This window comes from Parasteatoda tepidariorum, chromosome 7 (assembly GCF_043381705.1).
Source record: "Parasteatoda tepidariorum isolate YZ-2023 chromosome 7, CAS_Ptep_4.0, whole genome shotgun sequence".
Taxonomy (NCBI): Eukaryota; Metazoa; Arthropoda; class Arachnida; order Araneae; family Theridiidae; genus Parasteatoda; species Parasteatoda tepidariorum.
In genome coordinates this window covers 57,358,536-57,383,791 of record NC_092210.1, presented here as the reverse complement: position 1 = coordinate 57,383,791, position 25,256 = coordinate 57,358,536, and the positions used below count along the sequence as shown (strand labels likewise).

Below are 25,256 nucleotides of genomic sequence, written 5' to 3'. Positions count from 1 at the left end.
TCTTATTCTTTCATACTAAAAAGTTAAAACTTCACTTAATACCAGTCTCTAGTTGAAGAAAATTTAGTCAATAGTTTGATATGATGTGCCTCAATAATTTTAGTAATAAAAATTTTAACAACTTTAATAAGCGTATTTGAAACTTAGAAATATCTAATCATGTGATAATTTCGGTGTTTTTTTGTTCATATAATTTAAATGAGAATTAAAACTTTGTTCCTGAAGATAACTTTGCTTTCAATAATTAATATATTTCCAAAACTGTGCTCACTACATTGATGAACATTTTCATGTAATGAGAATGTTCATCAATGCTGTCATGTAGATAAAGTGTTCAATTAGTCAGCATCATTGAACACTCTATCTAGAGTGTTCAATGATGCTGTGTGAACAAACAATAAATAAAGATGTATTTTTGTTTTGCTACATCAAAAACAAAAAGTATTTGAAACCAGTAAGAAATGTTATGCAATCACCTCTAAATATGTATTTCAAATCAGCAGTTTTGTTTCTAAATGTGCGATTTTTTACCATACGTTTAATTTAAGAAGTGTTTACTTTTCTATTTTCGAAATGCATGTGATGGAATCACTTGATCATCGTTTTTGTTTGCTTGTTTCCCTGAACACGTGCCGCAAGCTCATATTCTTATAAGTCTCACGAGATAGTTCTATCTTTGTAAAAAAAGGAAAAGCTAGTACTAGAAATATATTAATGCAAAAACTAGGTCTAGTACAGCACGTGATTTATTTTCACATGGACTTATTTTGGGAGGAAATATATTGTAAGAGAAACTAGTTCTAGAAACTAAAAAATAAATTTATAAATACAGCAAATAAAATATTTAACAGACAACTTATAAAATGACAATGTAGATCTATTTCAGTTCTATTTATTCTTTCCTGACCTTTTTTTCTTCTCATCCTGTTGTAAAGACATTTCAATATCATCTGTTCTATCCAAATCTATTAGCGTCTTCGGTCTATTGTTGTCATCCTATGCGAAGAGCTTTAGTTTGTTATCGTCATCGGAACATGCGCAGAAATGACCTGAAACGAAAGGTTTATAAAGGCATCTATCCTCTATTCTAATTCTAACAACTGTTCGAGTTTATCAGCAGACAGTTTCATGGCAATTAATTGATCCAGAGAGGCAGTTTCTTTTTGAGGTATTTCACCGTCTCTTAAAATTGCCGAAGGAAAATTGCGCCAATGGTGTGCATTGAAGCAAGCTCACTTCTCAATTTTCGACGCCAATTTACTGCTTTGTTGTGGAATTCTCTTGTTTCAAAAAGGAAGGTAAGCATCATTTAAATAATCTACCATAATTTTCCTTACACTATTGTTAATGGAATAATTTAAGTGTTTATTTTAAATGAATTTAATTAATTATTCGAATATTTGAACTGAGATTTTTTGTAAATCAAACTGGCTGCTTTTTCACCTGACAAACAGACTTTACAATTGGTTATTTTAACATAAGGTAGTATATTAAGGTGAGAATTCCATATGAGCTTTCTCAGAAATGTGGTTACTGGGCTAATATAAAAATAAACTATGAATTTCAACTGAAGGAATAATGACACAAGAAAATATTCAAAAATTAAATAATTATGATGATAAAAATGCTTATAAAGAAGTGTAACTTAATGCATATAAAATTTGTAAAATTTCACTTCAGTTTTAAAGCTATACGTTTTAAACTGTACTTTTATTTATTACATGGAAGGTACCACGCTGCCTTAAAAGAAGAAAAAAAAACGTTTACGAGAACTCTTTGCTTGAGATAAAAAAAAAACAAATCAATGAGTAATGCATTTTTTTAAAAAAAATAAAGAAATCGTGTTTTTTTATTATTAATCTTAAATCATAAAAATCGTCATTTTTAGAATTCAATATATAGTGTTTAAATAATAAAATAATTTTTAAGCATTTTTATGTAAAACTCCATATCACAGAAAATACATCATGGGTGTTGCTAACGACCAATTTCCGACTAAATTAAAATGCACATTCACACTAGTTTTCTAAATTTTACACATTAAAAAATATTGTTCAATGTTCTAAAAGTAAGCAAAAAAAAAGATAAATATCTTTTTTGATTTTACCTTTCATGAGTTTAAATGGATGATAATTCTTGAGCAATATATTTGTCTGAATTATTGAGAGAGATTCAAAGAAATTTCCAATTATTAGATTAATTGACAATAATACTTGCAGCTCCCACTCATATTATATAAAGCGCCTTAAACGAACCAATTATATGCTAAAAAAAATTCCGTATAAGCTTTCGTATTTACATTTTGTAGAACATATTTTGCACTGCAAGATGTAAAATAAATTATACTTCTTGCTCATATGTAATTTGTATGAATTTGAGAGATAACTTTGAGTTTTATGTTTATTATACTTCGGCAACAGATTTTAAATCTCATACGAGAGAATTTAAGAGGTATGAAAGTTAATTTATTCAAAATTATCAAACGATTTTTAATTCACTGTCTAATAAAAATCTAAATTTATTTTCTGTAAAATTTCATTTTGTGCTTTTAGATTTTTAATTTTTTTTTCTTTAAGTTTTGAATTATTCAGGATGTATAATAAATTTAAAGTTAATAGCTCAGATATGATTTCTAAAAAGCTCTTAAAGTTTCATGTTTATTCGATTACAGTAACAAATTTTAAATTCCATGGTCGAAAGTATTAGAGTTGTGAAAGTAAATTTATTACAAATCAACAAACGATTTTAAACACATTATATTCGAACTATGAAAAAAAAATTCGATAAAATTTCATTTGGTGCATTCAGATTACTGTTTTTTGATTTTTTTTTCATTGACAGTTGAAAAAAATTGGCTATAAATCAGCAAACGATTAAATACAGCATTATCTAATAATTATCCATTTTTTTATTTTACTGTAAATTATCGTTTTGCTCCTTAAAATTAGTGAATCAGCATTTGCAAAAATCAATATTCCTGAAGTTAGAATTTTTATAATGATGAGCAGGTGTTTTTCTTTCGAGAGATTGCTTTTTTATCTTTTGAAACACCTGTTGTCACCTCGATTGGAAGAGCGTGTGCATTTGTTTGAATAGTTGTATAATTTGTTATTCATTTTTCCTCGGCGGGATAACTCTTCCTCAGGAAGTACTAACATTATGAATTTATCTACATAAAAGTAAGATGTTATGGTTTTATTTTATTTGTTACGTAAAATGTAAACTATTGATTTTGTTAAAATATAAACTATGTGTCAGAGAATTAAATAAAAAAATACGTGATTTTAAGTTTTAAATTTAAATTAAAACATAATTTATTTATTTTCGAACAGTTTTAGTTATTATCTTTTAAAATAAAATGATCTAAACTTAATTCATTGACATTTTTATTTCATAATAAAATATAGATTTATTAAACCATAATAATTATAACATATAAATAATATTATTCAGGGCGGATAGGGGATGGTTTGGAAAGCTGGAATGACTCTGGTATTTATCTCTGGCACAGATTGGCAAAACTTATTGACAGATTGATCATGCTTGCATTTTCATTTTCATGACGACATATTTCGTGCTTAGAAACAAATTGAAATAAATAATGTTTTTATGGTAGCTTTAAATACTTTTATTTCTCATTTTTAGTATTTGAGTATATTATATTATGAATGAATATATTTTTGAAGTGAATATAGTCCTTTTTCGAGTATTATTTTTTAATTAATTGGTTAATTAACGAAAATTACTCCACGGGGGTGAAGAAGTAGTTATGGAGCTACTATTGACATTCATTTTTCTGTTAATTACAAACTTATTTGGGTATTTATTATCCTTTAAAAAAATTAAGAGTTAAGAATTAATGAAGAATTAATCTTTTATAGTACTAAGAATTTAAATAAACTTGCAGCGTATTTAATTTATTTATAAAATTTTTTATTTTCTTCATATTTTTCTTATTTTAGTGAATAGACTGAATTTTGAAACGGGATTATTTCTTTCAAAAAATAATCTTCAATCTGATTTTTTTTAAAATTTAAAATGAAGGAAACCTATAATTTAAAATGCCTATGAAATTTGATATTTTTAAGAAAGTAATTGGAAAATGTGTTTTTCGGAAATGGCTAACACTTTACCTAAATTTCCGGTAGCTACTTTACGAAGTAAAAACCTATTTCTACTTAAATGAGGAAACACATTTTGTACAAAATAAATTAAAAAGAATCGCTACTAAATGAATTACTTGAGTTCAAAACTTGTGCTCTATTGAAGATCTGACATTAATTGAAGATTTGACATTAGTTAAAATAGACTTTCTAAAGATTATTTATGCATAATTCTGCTTTTAGATTCAAACCAAATCCTATTTAATGTTGCTTGGGGTTTTATAATGAACTATAGATCAAACTTTTCGATGATTTGTTCACACACTAACTCTGATAGGTATAAAGATGACCAAAATAACTTTTTTATTAATAAAATAAAGATTATTAAAAAAATATTATACTTAGCAAGCCTTTTTTGTCAAATTGATGAAAAATTGTCCACACTTTCCCCCGTTCCCTCATTAATAAAAACGTTATTGTTACTTGTAGATGAAAAAAATGTATTAACAATATATCGTTTCTTAAAATACTAAACAATAAAATAGATAAAAAACCAACTTGATTTGAAAATAAGTAAGACTTAGAAACGGATTCTAAAAATGCCCGTCTATGTGCTTTTCACAAAAAGTGACAGTTTTAGAATTTATTATAAAGTTTCTAACACATAAAATTCATAACATTAAAATAGTAAATTAAATAACGTGACATTTAGAAGTAAGACAGAATGGATTCTCTTATTAAGATTTTTACTATATCGTAATGATTTAAAAAGTTGAAAGGAAACGGAGAGAGAAATTTAGGTCAAATTACCATACTGTATGGTAATGAAGTTCCAATAAAGGTAGCATAATTCTGGTTAATTGAACCAAAATATACTATGTTTAAGATCTACGTTTAGTAATTTTTTTCGGTCATTTGATAACTGTTTGCTAGAAATTCTGGTTTTCAAAATCATTGCTACATATTTAATAAAAAAAAAACCTGATAAGTAAATATAACGGAATGAATGATTTTTTATGCCATGCTTTAAGGAGTCATGATAAAATTACCAAATTTCATAGCATTTACCAAATTTTAACGCATATTATAAAAGCATATTTTCTAGTAAATTTTACCAAAATCAATCCCAAAGCACTTTTTTTACTCTCCCTCAAAGATTATAATCGATTTTAATTTTTATATTAAGTACGGCAACGATTTCACCCAGGCGATTCTGGAGCACGCTTCACAGGCTTAAGTCACGAAGCTCACCCAATGGAACGCTCCGTTAAAATGTGCATACGCTATAGACTATAGTCATATAAGCTAAATAGCTATATAAGCTATGACTATATACTTAAGCTATAAATATGTAATAAAATTATATTTTGATATACATGTTAACGTCAATGTATGGATTGCGGCATTCTATGAAATGTCTAGTCTGGCAAATTGAATGAAAGTATGAAATATGAGAATTATTACATACTTAGGTTATGCATTGCATAGATTGCATGTAGGTTTTTAATTAGTCCTAGGCAATGGATTAAATATTAATCGTTTCTTACTTTGCTGGAATGCATACATTGACAGTTGCAGATGTATTTTAATAATTGTAATTTTAAGCTAATCAATAATTGCTTATTTTTATAATTTTTAACTGTTTGAACTGTATTATGAATTCTGGAGCAATCTGGATTCGGTAAACACAACTTTATTCATATAAGTTACAACATTTTTCTCCCTCGTTTGCTTTATCTCTTTTGCAGGCTACGAGAAGATAAAGTAATTGCGGAAATCGCTCAACTTTCGAATTTATTCGAAAACATTTTTCCTCATACTTACTTCCTGTAGTATATGTACTTGTTGTATATCTACTTGGGTATGTAATAATGTTATATTTACATTATATACATTGTAAGAAATTTCGATGATCTTCATAAGCCATCATGATGAACCATAATATCGTCCAAATGTGCTTTGAACTCTATATGATGTTCAGTTAAACCATGCTATTGTACTTCTTAATATTATTCTTCGAATTGAACTGACACAGGACCTAATTTAAAACTTTACTAAGTTTGCAGCAAGCTTGGACAGTGTTATGGTTCAAATGTCATGAACCAATTTTTCTGAGAGGATATTACCAAATGCAATAAAATACAGCTTTTAGAATTTCTTTTATTAAGAAGGTACTCTAGTTAAATATTCTGTTTTCTTTATTTTTATGTAATTGAAATGTAAGCATATGTGATAATATTTGTATAAAAATATGAATTGATATTCATAGAAATGAGAAAAATATTGCATTTTGAAATAATGAGAATTGTTGATAAAATAAGGTAAAATAAAAATTTATATATTTTTGTTAAAAAAGATTTTCGCAAATACATAATCTGAAAATGTCTCTAATTTTAAATGAACTGAAGTAAAAATTTAGAATAATGTAAAGGTTTCAATGGTAGTGAATCGAATGGGAATAAATTATTTCTACTGTAATAAAACGTTAGTAACGTTTGTTAGGAAGTAAATTGTAACTTCACAGCAACGCATTTTATATAAAAAAAAAAATTGCCATAGTTCCTGTAGAGCGATTTATTAACTTTAAAGGGAAGTGTTTAATTTAAACAAACGTGTGAATTTTTAAAAAAATGAATCATCAGATAAATTCTGACTTATTTTCAAAGAAAAAGAAATCTTTTATATAGACTGAATAATAAAAAAAAAAGAAATTGCTGAGTTAATAGGAAAGATATCTAGTTCTAATGTTATTAAAAAAAAAGGAAACGAAAGTGAATAAACTATTTCGTCTTCGTTTAAAAACTTAAGAGGCTAATTCGAAAATCTGTGTTTTTCTTCCTGGTATTCTTTTACAATGAGACTTTTTAACTACTATAAAATATTTTAAACACCAATCAGAATGCTTGAAAATCGCAACAAATATGTAATACTTAAGCTATGCAATATAGGAACTAATTTTCACATTCAATTAAATATTATAAGCAATAAAACTATTATTTCAAAATTCTTATCTAAAATTGAATAAGTAAGTAAATATTATTTTTAATTTAGACATATGCATGAACATTTTAAATATATTTTAAAGAAAAGAAAGAATCTGACATATGTTTTTTTTTTAACTATTTTTAGTTCTTTGTATTGAATGAATCTGACATATATTTGAAAAGAAAGAATCTGACATATGTTTTTTTAAAACTATTTTTAGTTCTTTGCATTAAATGTAAGTTTTTATCATTTTAGGAAGTGTTCGCAGACGAGTTTTAGCTACCATTACCTTTCGCACAACTTTGTCGATCATACAGCTTTATTTCAACTAAACGCTTCATTAGTATTTGTTTAAGATGCCCAGCTCACATATACCTTTACTGAACAGCGTTAATGAGAACTCCTGCTTTGATATCAAAGGCCATTACAGATTAGTCCTCATGGGAGCTGCCCACGTTGGCAAAACTGCAATCGTTCACCAATTCCTTTACGAACACTTTCCTACTGAGTACATACCCACGATAGAGGAGCTCTACAGAGGCGAGTACGATGTTGGTAACACTGGACTCGTCCTGGACATCCTGGACACCAGTGGAACCTATGAATTTCCAGCCATGCGCAAGTTAGCAGTGGATACTGGTGATGCTTTCATTCTTGTTTACGCCATAAATGACGCCGAATCCTTTGAAGAGGTGAGGAGATTGAAGGAGCTTTTGTTGGAGCACAAACCATCTGAAGCACCGATAGTTGTCGTTGGCAACAAATGTGATCTGGAAAAGCAAAGGGTGGTGCAGAAAGAAGTTGCCGATACCATTGTCGCCATTGATTGGGAGAACCGATTTGTCGAATCTTCTGCCAAGGATAACATCAACATTGTCAGAATTTTCAAAGAGATCTTGACCCAGGCTAACTTCCCTTATGATTTGAATCCATCGATCCAGAAACGACGCACTTCACTTCCTCTGTATTCTTTACCGAAGAGCAAGAACAGCAACCTGACCAAGAACAAGAAGATAAAGAGAAATAGTTGTGCTGTTTCCTAAGAGAGGGAATTGGAGAAGATCCCTATCATTTGAGCCTAAGAAGTTTTATTAAGTTTGGAGGTATTAGTTACAGTTTAGTTTTTATTTATAAAATCATCATGGCTTACTTTAAATACCAAAATGAGAAAAAAAAATAATAATAATACTTTTAAATTATTTATTGAAAAAATTTACTTACGGATTCGTTGGAAAGGTAACAAAATAGTTTTGATATTTAGTAGTCCAACTGTTTCTTCGAATAGTTAAATGTTTTAAATCATACTTTAGTTTGTTCTAAAAAATTATATACATAATGAAAATTTGAAGCATATATTTCTCAAGATATTTTTAATATACTAAAATGGTTGGTGAATAATTATAAAACTTTAAAGAATCGTGAGATATTATTTCCATTAAAATAGCTAAATATAAAGTAACAATAATGATTTGGTTTGGTATATTTTAATTAGATCTTGAGTTATAGAATTAATAAAAATCAACAAATTCAGTTTGAAACAACCAATGGAATTATATAAAAAAATATGCATACATTACTGAGGTAAATGCAAATTTTAATCAGTTAATATTCTTTTTCATATTATTATAAAATTCATACGTTTTCCTTTCAAAGTTAACATTTAACACTTCTTTTAAAATGCTTCAATAGTGATTGTAATTGGAATATATGCTTTACATTATTGACGTTATTTTTAAGTATCCTTGAAATGAAATTATTGAATTATAGTAGAAATTCAATTTGGCATGAAATCTAAAATCCAGTTCAAGAAATGTTTCAAAAATGAAAGTATGCTTTTCTATGGTTCATAGAAAAAATGTAGTTGTAAAAGTTAAATTTGTCTTAAAGCCATGAAATGACACGATTTAGTACAAAAAACTGCATTTATAAAACATGAATATTTAATTAATACACCAGTTTTATGTGCAGAAGAATTCGTGAAAGTTACTAATAGAAATTTAAACTGTATTAATAATCCTATAGATTTGAAGTGGTTTATTGAAATGAAATTTCCTGTATAATTTATCAAATAGATTACATTTATAACATTCTTCAAACTAGTGTAAAAGAATACTCAATATTATAATGTTCTTTAAACACTGTAAAGTAGCTATATAATGCGTATTTTTATGTAATCTTTTTAGAGATCACACGCAATTTTCTTTTTATTATCTCAGTTTGAGATGGTTTCATTGAATCGAAATATTACATACTTTTAAATTATGCATTAAAATTACATGCTGAGGGATAAATCAGAGATCTACATATTAAGAAGTTAGATGTGTTTTTCAATCATATTCAATTTCAATATTAAGTATGAAGCAGTAATGTAACACACTTTGAAATTTTTTTACTAACAATGCATAGTATTATAATCATGTTAATCTTTTCATGCAGTAATATTTTCTATTTCAAGAATAATTCTCAAAATTATGATTGCTATATGTTATTGAAACAGTTTTTTAACTGTAACATTTTTGCGGTTTCAAAATCTCGCATCACCTGAATCATTTTTTAATTATTAATGTCAAATGCATTAAATCATAACTACTTTCTATAATAATACTGCTCGCAAACACTTTGTCAAATACCTCAATCTAAATTTGAGATTTGTTACATAAGAGCACTGCCTTAAAAGTTCTTGTGGCATGCTACTGACAAGTGTGGACGGAAGCTGTAATACTATCTGTGAATTGTGTCATTATTTATGTGTATATGTGTGTAGATATAGGTGGCATTGCTCATTTGCTGTTCATATAAATATCTATGGTCAAGTGTGGTTCGTCAAGTAGTAACATCTTACATGAAGTAGTATATTTGGCCAAAACGCCTGAAGACACATACTATGTTTAGCCATTGATGGTAAAGAGCGTGTTCTTTAACACCATCTTAAATATACATAAGGACAATCTTTAGACGAAAAAGAAAATGTAAGATCCTACATATCTGGCATCATAAATGGCTGTTTAGTCGAGGAAAAAAGTAGTAAAAATCTGACGGATCATTATCGAAATCAATAAGATCACAAGGAAAATTAAAAGCATAAAGAAACCTTTTATTTATCAGATGAAATTTAAAATTAATTATAATTTAATTTTAATTATTTTAATATGATTTTTGCACTGATAATTCTATTGATTCTGTTGAGTGTTTTGTTTCTTTAATTTGAAAAAAAATAGTGTGTAATGTGTACATTATTTTTTAAACAATACATTAAGGACGGTCTAACCAATACGTCAGATGAGCCAATACGTCTGGTTGGTAATATCTCAGGCCGAATAGCTTCAGAGGCAAACAATTTGAAACCAATTTTATTTTTCATAACGAATGCAGCGCAAACAAGAATAGGAAAGAAGAAGTGAATAGAAGTGAAAGTTAAAAACCACAGTCAGTTGTAATTTGCATAAAAACAAATTAAACAATGAACTTGAAAATAATGAACATAAAGTAAAACGTCTTAGTTAATATATATAAAATGACGATTGGAATTTTGCATATCAATTTCCAATGTTAATTGGAAAAGAAGCATCAAGGAAACTAAATAACAAATTCATACGTAAGGCGGAAAATAATTGAATATGATTTTGTTCTGAAAAGAAAATTGAACATTTTATGCATAGACTCATTTAATCTATCACTATCCATTGTTTAGTTAGATTGTAAAATTAGAGGTTCTAAAAATATATCACATGAAATAATCGTTTGAATTCACAGAATTGGTGCAAAAATATATCACTATAGAATCTTTTATAACTATACATTACAAATATCTAAGAATGGAATTTTAATTAAAAGTATCGAAAATAATTTCTGAGATTTAAGTATTTTTACATAACCTTAACGAACTACTTAAAAAATCTTTTATCAGAAGAAAAATTTTTCTTCCTGCCGTGAACGTTTTAGAAAATTGACCTCTTGGTTTACTAGTCTAATGGCATAATGCTTTCATTTACTTAAAATCAATGGCAAGGAAATTGAATTTTATCACTAATATTTCTACATATTTTACATTCATAAAGAAAGAAAAAGCTTTCTATTGTGACGATGTTTGAATGTATTAAATAAGATATTTTCTAGATTTCAATTCAAAATGTTCAAATGTAATATTAATATTTTTTAATCTATACATTTTGATAGAATTAAGAGATGCTTAGAAATAAAATTGGTTACTTTCTTCATAAGTTCACATACTACTACATATTTTTACTCATATAGCGTATAATATCTTAATTTCCTTTACTCGAAGCTAGAAAGGCGGATTACTTTCCCACCGAAGTATAGTTTATGTGCTGATATGATTTTAACAGCAAATGAGCAATACACCACGCAAAATAGAGTACATTTTAACAAAATTTTGAAATATTTTATTTGTTTTGCACTGAATTTAAATGTTATGGCACTTTCAGTATACAGTAGAACTAAGTATCTGAAAAGAACATGCATTTTAAGATAATCATTTTTAAGTAAATTATGTGGTAGACTAGCATAAAGTGATGATCTATCAGGGCTCGAAAATTACATAGGGAAGTAAAAACTTCTATCAGGTATGAATTTTTTACCCTTACCTACCTGCTCGGACAGCTGAATTTGAGGACATCCCTGCAGGAGCATCTTTTGTGATCTCTGTAGTAGTACTTGGTCGGGCATGTAAATTATTCAAAGAGTGAAGTTTGACAAAAACTCTCAGAGTTTGACAAAAATCTCCAAGGAGAAAAAAAATCGATTTTATTTGATAGACCTAAATATCATATAAATCAAAATTAATTAAAGTTAGCTATTTCTTTTTTATTCCTTATTTAATACTTATTTTTATTTAAAAAAAAGTGTACTCAAATCGTTGTGCTTAAAGAAATAGTTAATATAAATGTTTGTAATAACGTTTTAATGTAACACGTTGAAGAGCGTCAGCATGTACTTGCTGATAGCACTTAATAATTTTCATAATAGTGAGATTTCGCAATTTTGCGTATCATCCCGTACATAAGTTTTGAAGTAACTGTGCATGCTTGTTAAGACGCTTAGTTAAATATAACTTAAAAATAAATATAAACGTAATTATTAATTGCATTTTATTATTTTTGTAGTGACTTACAGTTTTTTTAAGGTTTACAGCCAGTCTTTATACTGCACTAATTAATTAAAAACATTTAAATTTGTGCCATTTTATTGAAAAATTTACTTTTTCAAAATGTTTACGTAATACTTTTATTGTTGTTTTAATTTTATGGTTAAAAAATATCGCTTTAAAGAAAACTTATTTTTTTATTTAATTATATCTATGACTTTATAGAGTGCTCTAGCACAAGCGCACTTTAGGAGCACATGCGCAGTAACTTAAATGCTGAGTTAGGTGCACTGTGTACTCTCGGAAGCATACGGGAAGATATGTTAAACTACAAAATCTCTCTAATATCACTAAAAAATGTAAGAATGCTCTTCATTTACTGCAGTAACGCATATTAATACTTGATACTTCCATGTTAGTAAAACTTAATACTTTAAAAGTAAAACTTAACACCTCCTAATCATAATTAAAAATGTTGATATAAAGTTGTTTATATCACTTTTTTCCAGAGATTAAAAAAAAGCACTTTTATATATTTTCATCAATATGCAATCGAGAAAGAGAAAGATCTTTAGGCACATGTGTAGACAAACATGCCCGGTCAAGCTAGTAAAAATTTTGTTACTTTTCGAGCCCTGTGTTTCAGTTATCTGAATCAACTAAACAACTTACTTTCTCCTCATTTGGACAAGCGCATTTGAATCATGTGCATTAGAATTCATACGCTTAGACGTTGCCGTCGGCGTCCACTGTAAATCCAAACATATTTGTAAATAGAAGACAAAGTAATTAATAAGTGGTAAATGATGTAAGTGCCAAAAATTGCAACACCAATTTACACATTTTATTTCTATATTTTAAGTCTGTATAAGATAAACTAACAGTGAATTTAAATTAACTCATTGTCCTGTTCTTAATTTAATGTCCTTGATGTTCTTAATTTCAAAAAGCATAAACAAATACAGAGTATGGTAGTATGAACGCTTTGAGGGCTTAGCTGGTGATGAACGGAAGTGCCAAATATTGCAAACACTGTTTTTAACTTCCAAGTGTTAAATGATAAATGCTACAATAGAGTGTGATAAAAGTGACCCACAGGCCATTCCTCAATTTAAAAGAGCATGCACATATGAAGATAGGGTAAGCAACGTGCGGCTGATTTGGTCAACCATGTAAGTTCCAAAAGAAGTGGTATCATACATTCTTTACAAACTATACCAGATTATTTTGTGTTTATTTACCAACAGAGGTTTCTCATTGAAAGCAATTTAAAACCATATAGGTTGCAAGTGGAAAAAAAGTTTATTTTTTGAGATTTCCACCCTCTTAGACCTTACTTCATTTACCACTTTTTGTCTCAATTATGCACAGGCGCTATTAATTACAAGTGTGAAGAAAGTAATCTCACTATCACTTTAATTTAAATTTCGTAATCGAATTAGAAGTTCTTGTAAACTTTAGAGATCCATTTAAAATATTTGTTCTTCCTTCAGATTGCGATTTAACACTTTGCTTATACTTAAAATGTAAGAAGCACATATAATTATTCGTAACGTCTCTGTTATATTTTAATATGTTAATGACTTACTGTGACGTGAAAACACATATGTGATGTAAATTATTCACCTTCATTGTACTTGTCTTGTCTGTCTCTAATAAATTCTTTGAAATGTCTTTTCTGATAAAGTCTTTTCTTTTAAAGTTTTGTAAATGATATTCTACTTTACTTTACTTTTACCCTAGATGAGTTTAGTTTGTTAGGCTCTACTTAAAAGCTCTCAATTTTTATTAAGATCAAACTTTTGCCTACGATTTATTAAATCATATATTTTGCTACCAGGTAAGTCTATTCGAAACCTCACTCACAGAATTAGTTTTGATGGCAAAAACAAGGTTTTGGTGCTTAAAACATGAACATCCGTAACTGATGCTAAGGACCTTACTCAAATTAAGTCTTCACAACTGATCAATGCTTTGCACAGTGAAAGGAAAAAATCCTTGGTATTCGAAGATTTAAATGACTTCAATATTTTAGCAACAAAAGTTAACAAATTAGAAATGGCAAAAGCTACGGTACAAGTAAATAAAAATTTATTTGGACAAAGAGCATCAAAATGCTTTTGAAACACTTCCACGCCTATTTTTTCCAAACCCTTTGTTTGGGGGACGAGATAGCCTGGTTGGTAGGGCACTGGGCCCATGTCCAAGAGTTCGTGGGCTCGATACCCACCGGCCGAAGACTCCCTGTGTAGTAAATGGTGACTGATGCACGTTAAATCTGTCGAGTCGCAAAGTCCTCCATGTTCCCATAACAAATCAATACCTCTGGGGGTACTGATCCAAGAGTTTCCAATTGGGCAATTGGTGAAACCATTCTTGTTCAATACAGATGCGGACAAAAGAACAATTTCTCGTTTTCAATTGCAGGATTTTGATGGTGTAAGGCAATTTCTAAGGCAGGGCAAAATTATCCGGCAATTAAGTTTGAGATTTATGTTATTCATAAATCAGTTAAGGATTATCTATCAAATCGTTTAATAATTTTAAGGCTGCGGTGATAACTAACTCCAATAGAAAGAGTTCAAAATGTTCTAAATTTTATTTTTCAGTCAATTTATTGAACATGTCAAGTTTATCAGTTAGACCTTCAAATTATAAAAATAAAACATGTTATATGACATGTTAGTTAAGACATGCAAACATATTTTTAAAAAAAAATTCAGTTCATAGATTAAAAAGAAAACTATAAAATAATGATAAAAAATATTTCTTGAAAAATATATTTATTTCAGCACAATTTTGCGTTAGTATTCCTTTTATGTATGCATTTTCCAAATTTATACCGAATAATGCTATGATGCTCATTGTTTTCAAACAATAAAAATGCAACCTTAAAGTATTAAATACAATATTTTTTACAAATAATGAAAACTCATAACTAAAATACAATATGTGTTTTTCTATGAAAAACTGAAACGGATGTTTTGTATGTGCATTATGGCACAATGCAAGGGCTACATAAAGAATAAGTCTTAATGATTTTGTTGTTGAACTAAGCAGAATAGAGAAAATATTGCTACTTGCAGTTTTTTACGAATGTACAGTGTGCCCAAAAAAAATGGATCACCCTGAATAACCTTAGATCTAATGATCGGATCTTTACGTTTCGTATCTCAATCTTTAAGGCTCGAAGGAAGTAACTTCAAATTAATTAATGCAGACGATTCTTCGAGTTACGAAATCAGACACAAAAAACGTACTTTCTCTAAATAAACATAAATTTTTTTCAACGGAATTGGATTTTTAGATACTGGGAATAGCTGCAAACTGGGAAGAATGGTCATGAAAGCGATCCAAAGTTTGGACCCTTACTGCTAATTTTACTTGTTGCGTATTCCGCTATATCTGAAAAACGTTTTATGGGAATTGAAATTTTTTTCACGCAATTATAAGATTCGTTTCTCCAAAGATAATTCAGTGCAAAAAATTTATAAATAAATACATTTTAGCAAATAGCTATTTTTTATTATTTTATTCAGTAAAAATTGAATTTTTTTTTTAATGTTAAGGTATTTATTGCATTATTTTAAATTATCTAATTTTGTATGGCAAAATACGAAATTTGAGTAAAATCAGTCGAATAGTTCCTGAGAAATCGAAATTTAAAAAAGTAATACAGCTAAAATTAAATTTCTCAGGAACTATTTAACCAATTTCGTCCAAATTTTGTATTTTACCGTGTAAAATTACATATTTCAAAATAGTGTAAAAAGATTTATACCCGTCAATTCAAAATTTTGTCTACTGTTATTGAATAAAATAATAAAAAGTAAAAAATATTTACTATAGTCTATTTTTTGCATGACATTATCTTTGAATAAACGAAATTTATAAATGTGAGCAAAATTTTTCCATTCACTTAATAAGTTCTCGAGATATGAAATGAAACTAACATTAAGAGGTAAAAAATTTGGCTCACTCTCCTGACCAAACTATGAGGACCATATTTCCTAGATTTCGGATATTCTCTATATTTTAGGGGTCAGAAATCCGAATCCGTTGAAAAGAGGTATATTTATTCAAAGAAACAACTGTTTTGTGTCTTATTTCGTAACTTAAAATATCATCTGCATTAATTCATTAGCATATTTGAGGTTATTCCCTCGAACCATTAGGATTGAGTCCTAGAACGTAAAGATCCTATCATTAGATCAAAAGTTATTCAGGGTGGTCCATTTATTTTTTTGAGCAACTTTGCCTGAAAATTCTTGATTTAATTCTCGTCATAATTAATTACAAAAAAAATTGAATAATATCACTCAACTCACCCAAAAAGTTTTTTAGAATCTGATTTTTTTTTCATTGTTGCGTGACCTTTATAGTTTCTTGTAAAGAAATTAAAAGACTTTAATTTTTTTTAATTTTTATTTATTGCTCAGTGTTTGAAACAACATGTAAAATGAAATAGTTTGGATTATTTTGATACAAAGAATCAGATAATTCTGTTGAATATAGAAAGATGTTTTAATATTAAATACGCAAGGCAGAGTAACTTTTTTTTTAAAAAAAGAAAAAAAACATTTCTATTAATTATTAATATTATACATCTCGAAGGGGTCACAGTAGGCTTCGGAAATTTTTTTAAAACAAAAGTAGAGTGAATCTTTTTTTTACTTTACATGCACACTTAATTTACAAGCAGTAATTAATTTTTGAAAATTACTAAAATTGCTCACATTTTTTTTTTAGATTGAAAAAAATATAATGTGCTTTTATTTAATAATTTTAAAAGTATCCAAATATGTATAATATATTAATTTTTATTCATTGTTCAGAGTTTGTAACAACAATGTAAAATTTAATTGTTTGGGTTATTTTGTGGCAAAGACACTAATAATTCTGTTGAATTTAGAAAGATGTTTCAATATTAAATACGCAAGGCAGCGTAATTTTTTTAAAAGAAGAAAAAACACTTTTATTCATTATCAATATTATACTTCTTGAATGGGTCACAGTAGCCTTCGGAAATTTTTTTAAAATAAAAGTAGAGCGAATCTTTTTCTTACTTTCCATGCATACTTAATTTACAAACAAAAATAAATTTTTGAAAATTACTAAAATTGCTCACATTTTTTTTTTGAAAAATTTAAAAAATATAATGCGTTTTTATTTAATAACTTTAGAAGTATCCAAATACGTATAATGTATTAATTTTTATTCATTGTTCAGAGTTTGTAACAACAATGTAAAATCTAATTGCTTGAGTTATTTTGTAGCAAAGACACTAATAATTCTGTTGAACTAAGAAGGATGTTTTAATATTAAATACGCAAGCCAGCGCGATTTTTTTAAAAGAAGAAAAAAAACACTTTTATTCATTATTAATATTATACAGCTTGAATGAGTCACAGTAGCGTTCGGAAATTTCCTTAAAATAAAAGTAGAGCGAATCTTTTCTTACTTTACATGCACACTTAATTTACAAGCAGTAATTAATTTTTGAAAATTACAAAAATTGTTCAATTTTTTTTTAAAAAATTGAAAAAATATATTGTGTTTCTATTTAATAATTTTAGAAGTATCCNAAACATATTTTTTAAAAAGAAATTCAGTTCATAGATTAGAAAGAAAACTATAAAATAATGATAAAAAGTATTTCCTGAAAAATATATTTATTTTAACTCAATTTTGCATTAGTATATTCATTATATATATGCATTTTCCAAAATTATATCGAATAATTTAATAAACATACAATTTTTTCAACGGAATCGGGGTTTTGACCCCGAAAATATAGGGGGTAGCCGCAAACTGGGGGGAAATATGGTCAGTAAAGTTTGGACTGCTAATTTCACTTGTTGCGTATTCTGCTATATCTGAAAAACGTTTTATGGAAATTGAAAACTTTTTGCATACAATTAAAAAATTCGTTTTTCCAAAGATAATCCCGTTCAAAAATATAAATAAATAAATTTTAGTAAATAGCTATTTTTTATTATTTTATTTAGTAAAAATTGAAACATTTTTAAATTGTAAAGTATATATTATTACATCATTTTAAATTATGTAATTTTATATGACAAAATTCAAAATTTGAGTAAAATCGGTCGAATAGTTCCTAAGAAATCGAAATTTAAAAAAGTCATACAGTTAAAATTAAATTTCTCAGGAACTATTTAACCGATTTCTCCCAAATTTTGCATTTTGCCATGTAAAATTACATACTTTGAAATAATGTAAAAAGATTTATACCCTTCAATTCAAAATTTTGTCTACTGTTATTGAATAAAATAATAAGAAGTAAAAAATATTTACTATAGTCTATTTTTTGCATGACATTATCTTTGAATAAACGAAATTTATAAATGTGAGCAAAAATTCTTCAATTCACTTGATAAATCTCAAGAATGGCGAAATATGCAAAAAGTAAAACTGACTTAATGAGATCCAAACTTTGGCTCACTCTCCTGACCAAACTATGAGGACCATATTTCCTAGATTTCGGATGTTCTCTATATTTTGGGGGTCAGAAATCCGAATCCGTTGAAAAAAGGTATGTTTATTCAGAGAAAGTACAGTTTTGTGTCTTATTTCGTAACTTAAAATATCGTCTGCATTAATTCATTAGCATATTTGAGGTTATTCCCTCGAGCCATTAGGATTTAGTCCTAGAACGTAAAGATCCTGTCATTAGATCAAAAGTTATTCAGAGTGGTTCATTTATTTTTTTGAACAACTTTGCTTAAAAATTCTCGATTTGATTCTCGTCATAATTAATTAAATTTAATCACAAAAAAGCTGAGTAACATCACTCAACTCACTCAAAAAACTTTTTAGAATATGATTTTTTTTTCCATTGTTGCGTGACCTTTATAGTTTCCTGTAAAGAAATTAAAAGACTTTAATTTTTTCTTAATTTTTATTTATTGCTCAGTGTTTGAAACAACAATGTAAAATGAAATAGTTTGGATTATTTTGACACAAAGAAGATGAAGTTTTAATATTAAATACGCAAGCCAGCGTAATTTTTTTTAAAAAAAGAAAAAAACATTTCTATTAATTATTAATATTATACATTTTGAAGAGGTCACAGTAGTCTTCCGAAATTTTTTTAAAATAAAAGTAGAGCGAATCTTTTTCGAACTTTACTTGCACGCTTAATTTACATGCAATAATTATTTTTTGAAGAGCTAAAATTGCTCGCATTTTTTTTAAAAATTGAAAAAAATATAGTGTGTTTTTATATAATAATTTTAAAAGTATCCAAATATGTATAACATATTAATTTTCATTCATTGCTCAGAGTTTGTAACAACAATGTAAAATTTAATTGTTTGGGTTATTTTGTAGCAAAGACACTAATAATTCTGTTGAATTTAGAAAGATGTTTCAATATTGAATACGCAAGGCAGCGTAATTTTTTTAAAAGGAGAAAAAACACTTTTATTCATTATTAATATTATACTTCTTGAATGGGTCACAGTAGCCTTCGGAAATTTTTTTAAAATAAAAGTAGAGCGAATCTTTTTCTTACTTTCCATGCATACTTAATTTACAAACAAAAATAAATTTTTGAAAATTACTAAAATTGCTCACATTTTTTTTTTGAAAAATTTAAAAAATATAATGCGTTTTTATTTAATAACTTTAGAAGTATCCAAATACGTATAATGTATTAATTTTTATTCATTGTTCAGAGTTTGTAACAACAATGTAAAATCTAATTGCTTGAGTTATTTTGTAGCAAAGACACTAATAATTCTGTTGAACTAAGAAGGATGTTTTAATATTAAATACGCAAGCCAGCGCGATTTTTTTAAAAGAAGAAAAAAAACACTTTTATTCATTATTAATATTATACAGCTTGAATGAGTCACAGTAGCGTTCGGAAATTTCCTTAAAATAAAAGTAGAGCGAATCTTTTCTTACTTTACATGCACACTTAATTTACAAGCAGTAATTAATTTTTGAAAATTACAAAAATTGTTCAATTTTTTTTTAAAAAATTGAAAAAATATATTGTGTTTCTATTTAATAATTTTAGAAGTATCCAAAAATGTGTAATGTATTTATTTTTATTAATTGTTCAGAATTTGTAACAATGTAAAATTTAATTGTTTGGGTTATTTTGTAGCAAAGACACTAATAATTCTGTTGAATTTAGAAAAATGTTTTAACATTAAATACGTAAACCAGAGTTTTTTTCTTCCTTTTTTTAAAAAAAAGAAAAGAAAACACTTCATTATTAGTATTCCGCACTATTCATTATTAGTATTATACATCTTGAATGGATCACAGTAGCCTTATAATTTTTTTTAAAAAATAAAAGTACAATATGAATCTTTTTCTTGCTTTATATACACACTTAATTCGCAAACAATAATTAATTTTCGAAAAATAGCAAAACTACTCTCATTTCTTAAAAAAATTTAATGTGGTTTTTATTTAATATTTTTTAAAATATTCAAATATGTATAATATATTACAGTTAGAACAGTTCTTATCGTAAGTTGTGCGCAACAGCGAAAAAAAGTTGAAAAATATCAAGCACCCAGATATGTCATGCTGTAATCATTTTAAAAGCTTTTATGATGCACGTGTATCATGCTGATCGTAAAAAAATTGACTTCATACTCTTTATCATAAAAAAAACTCTTCAGGAAATAAAATTATAAGTAAACGCCAAAAAATCATCCTCGTCGAAAACATACTTCAAAATTTTATTTCTCCAAACACATCCATCATGGACAAGTAGAAAAAGCCATATGTGAAAAATTGTTGATCCCTTACTTAGCAATATAAAATTCCTGAAAAAAGAAGATGATTTTATTCGAAAAAATAAACCAGATGAATTTAAAAAACTGAACTTGAGTATTTTTCGCCAACGTAAGTATTTTTTGATTGACGAACTGAGAAATAATGATGATCGTAACCATCATATAATATTAAGTTGAGAAATCCGTGACTTGTATTTTTAAATTTACTCAGTAGATCTTGTGATAAGACTTTATTCTTCTCATCAGAATGAAATTTAAGTATTGCATTAAAGATCTAATGGATATTAAAATAACAAACACTAATTGAAAATTAGTTAGAACTCAATCCAACTTTGAAGTTGCTAACGAATATATTACCACTTAAAAAACACTTTGATATGTTTGCGTTATTTCTGCATAGATACCTACTTGCTTCGCTTTAAAAGGAAAATTTTTCGAACAATAGCAAAGGTTACAGGTGGGAGACAAAATAATACGAATAATTTTTAATAATTATGTATAAATGTCAAATGCTTTGGTGAATTTTACATGGCAAAATTGATGGCACAATATGAAATATCGCTTTTCGTTAAACATCATATCATGGCGAAATAAATAGTAAAAATATCGACATACAGTTTAAGGATTGTTAAATCGTCAAATAAGAATTTTTTTTTTCCTTAAAGTGATGAATTTTCGTTCTTTTTTGCTTAGTCTTAATCTTATCAACTCTTAATATGCGTACTTCTTTTACTTCATTTTAGACAAAGATTTTAAAGAAATATATTTTGAGTGGTCAGTACGTCACGCTCTGCTTGTTGCCTTGCAATCGAAAAAATAACGTAAGCGATTCATGATAGATATAAAAAAAAGTTATTTGAAAACTACTTTCCATTTAACTTATAATACAAAAAATTACAAGTATATAAAAAAAACCCAACTTAATCCTATATTTCTTGTCGCTTAGGTTGCGTTTTCTATGACACAGCACACTGTTCGAAATTTCTCAGAAAAAATGGTTAAGTAATTTATTTAATTGTCAAGTAACAAAACATTTAAATAATCATAAATAAGATGGTATTCAAAATATTAACTGCGAGTTAAATCGTTAATTAACTTTTTGCATATAACTAATGCAGTTAATCGCCCAAAATTTTATCGCACCAACTGAGCCCACCTAATGAAGCCACTTAGCTTCATGCAGCTGAGTACATATCACAGCCGAGAGGACTAATCGTAAATCTCATGACCGACGGAAATGCAGGTTCGAGTCCCAGCGTTGATGCCACAATATTTCCCCAATTCCCACCACATGAAGTGTTTCCAGTGTAATGCCTTTACCTATTCACGTAGAGATGGCAGCATCATAAATCTCCATAATACAAAAAGTCTAGTATTTTACAGATATGTAAAACAACCAAATATACTAATTAAACCACAGTCCACGATTCATGAGATTAAACACAACTCAACCACAACTAACTCCAATGCCAATTATCTATCGAAAAGCTTAGCTCCTATTCCAATTAAATTTTCTTATGGTTTTGAAACCATGAGAGTTGTCAATGATTAAAAAGCCGTATAGTTTTGTTTTCTTGTTTTTTAAAACCATTCTTTTACAAACGGTTTCTAATTCGTAAGAAATGTTCTTTATCGTAAACTTTGCTGTTAATTGGATGAGCGTTGCAGCCGGTTATTTTACAATTATTTCAGAATAAATTTAGCAATGCAGTATATGTTTTATTGCTTTGTTCTAAGAATGATAGTATTCCAACAACCATCATATCAGATGTATAACTTTAAGAAAAATAAAAGGCTTCCCCCTATGCACTGTTTTCGTAGAAAATTATGTTAAATCTATAGTGCTGTTATACATACGCTAAAAATATTAACACTGATCATAGCGAAATTTTTATTATTACTTCATAATCGTACCACTTTAGTGCGTATGTGAAATATTGTAATTTAAATTAAACATTTGATTATGCGATGCAAAAAATGTTTTTGTCTTAGAAGTCACTGGTACTGAGGAATCTTGCAAGTCCTTTTATGTAACTGCTTAGCACATTTCTAGAAGAAAAAATAACAGACAATAATTATTACAGAATATAAAAAAAATAACAGACAATAATTTATCACAACAGTAAGCAACATTGTTTTTGAGAAAAAGAAAAACAATGCCTAAGCTATTTAATACACATCAGAAGGGGTTGTTAAGTGAAATCTAGAGGTTAATTTCTCCCTCTTTTCAATTTTAGAACTTCATGCTTACTAAATCTTTCATAATTTCTGAACTATTATTCCTATGAAATGTCATTCGATTAAGCGCAAGACAATAGGAAATAATATGTCACATATTTATGCAGTAAAGTTTTTTTCCTTTTTAACCCCTCTCCGTTCAGTAAATCCAAAATGGCTGCTTAACCTCACTTTGGGGAAGAGGCAAACTTCATAAATCCATATCAACCCAAATTAAAACCTTTAAAAAAAGTTTCAGTTTTTTCATAATTATTTCCGTATTGAGTTTCTTGTTATACGGGAACTGATTTTTTACTTAAATCTTTTAAGAGGACCACAAGAGAAAATATTCGTGGAAAGTTCTCTACATACCTCTCCTTTCTCTTTCCTCTATATTTGTAATTTAAAATTAAAGGGACTCCGATCCGGAGGAGCTGCGGTTTGATCTTCGATTCCGTTAAAACTCACCGAGTACATTCGTTACACGCGCTCGTAAAATATATGGAATCAAAATGAGGTCAGTAGCTGAGCAATACCAGCAGAACATGGAACCAGAGAAAATTTCCTTTCCCTTCATATCAATGTCTAAATTGAGGAAGTGGCCTCACTAATAGATTGTGCTGCCATCTATCCGTGGGGTTCTGAGTTGAGATGTACTTTACTCTTGTCCAAACGAAAGGGGCACTTTTCTGACTTAATTCTCAGAAGGCCAATGGCTGGCGAGCTTGGCTTGTGTAAGTGTCATTAGAAACAACAACAACAAAAGTTTAAGTTTCGTAAAAAGTCAGTTCAGATAAACCTAGAGTTAACCATGAATTTTTAAACGCTGAAAAAATATTTGTAAAAGATCAAAATATTAACACATTATTGCAGAATTATTTCCCCTCTGTATAATCCTGCCATAGTTTGTTCGCATTTTGAAAAAATTTAAGAAGCAATTTCAGCAATTGTTTGATTATATATGGTTTAGTCTAGGTTTATCTGATCTTGCTTGGGTCTAAACTTTAATTTATAGAATACTAATGGAGGGAAATGGAAATTTTTCCTGCGGTATAGCGTACAGATTCGAAAGGAAATAGGAAAAAAATTTTCCCCATATTCGCAATCAATCTAATATTATGCCATGATATATTTAAATGCGATTTTATAAAAAATAAATAAAAGTTGATTCNTTAGAACTGAAAGCTTTAAAATTCATACATTTTCAACAATTTTGTGTTCTAAAAGCCAAGTTTGTGTTTATTTGAAGTACAGAGAGTAGTGTAGAGTGAAATTACAACGTAGTATTTTCAAATGGCTTCACGTACAAAAATTAATATTCGCCTGCAAACAATGATTGTGGAATACCTAGAAAACAATCCAGATTAAAATAAAGGAAGCCTTACCTGCATATCTGGCGTAATTACCTCTATAAATATTAAATACCAAATCACTACTATATAAGACAAGTTAACTTGCATCCATCTTAAAGTACCTTTAGACAGTTGAAGGTTAACACTGTCGATTGTTAAATCCCTACACATGCATATTCCAAACAATATAGGAAATTCTAATTGCTAACTTTGATAGTTCCTTTTTTTAGCTAAGATTCTATTGTTTTTTGTAAATTTTTTTTATGTAGCTTCTGTTATTAATTTCCACAATCTGATATTATTCATTTCCACTACTGAATTTTGCCTATGAGTAACACCATTTTAAAAAAACTAATTTCCAATCTAAATTAACTTCTAAATTTTGTTGTCGGGATATTGGAATACCCAAAATCTTATAGGCCGATAGATCTTTCTCTTAATAGTGTTTCAATCACTCTCTGCAGCAATAGCTAGCTGTATGACGGAAAACAGCGCCATTTTGTTCACTAAAATAAACAAACTCTTATCGGAATCTAGATTTCGCTTACTCTTATACTTGCCGGAATGGGATTCGTAATAATTTCGCAACGGAATTTAGTTCCGAGCGGAATCAAGAGCTCGTAATACGACTTAACTAACATTCACGGATTTATGACGTCACGAGAGCTTCATTTCGATCGGAATCAGATTCCGTGAAGCTGGTAATAGGGCCCCTGGG

At 28.0% G+C, this 25,256-nt stretch overlaps 1 protein-coding gene and 1 pseudogene across 1 annotated transcript in view; one reads left to right on the top strand and one right to left on the bottom strand.

Annotated features, from left to right (window-relative positions):
* The first annotated feature begins 1,032 nt into the window (after positions 1–1,032).
* On the top strand, positions 1,033–10,050 carry LOC107450640 (ras-related protein Rap-1b pseudogene; annotated as a pseudogene).
* A 12,788-nt stretch (positions 10,051–22,838) lies between these two features.
* The window catches only part of LOC107450630 (uncharacterized), a gene marked incomplete in the record, with an annotated part of 6,616 nt that continues 4,198 nt past the window's right edge, over positions 22,839–25,256 (bottom strand). Inside the window, 1 exon segment of the mRNA XM_043039372.2 lies at positions 22,839–23,018. Coding sequence (XP_042895306.2) covers positions 22,965–23,018 — 54 coding nt within the window.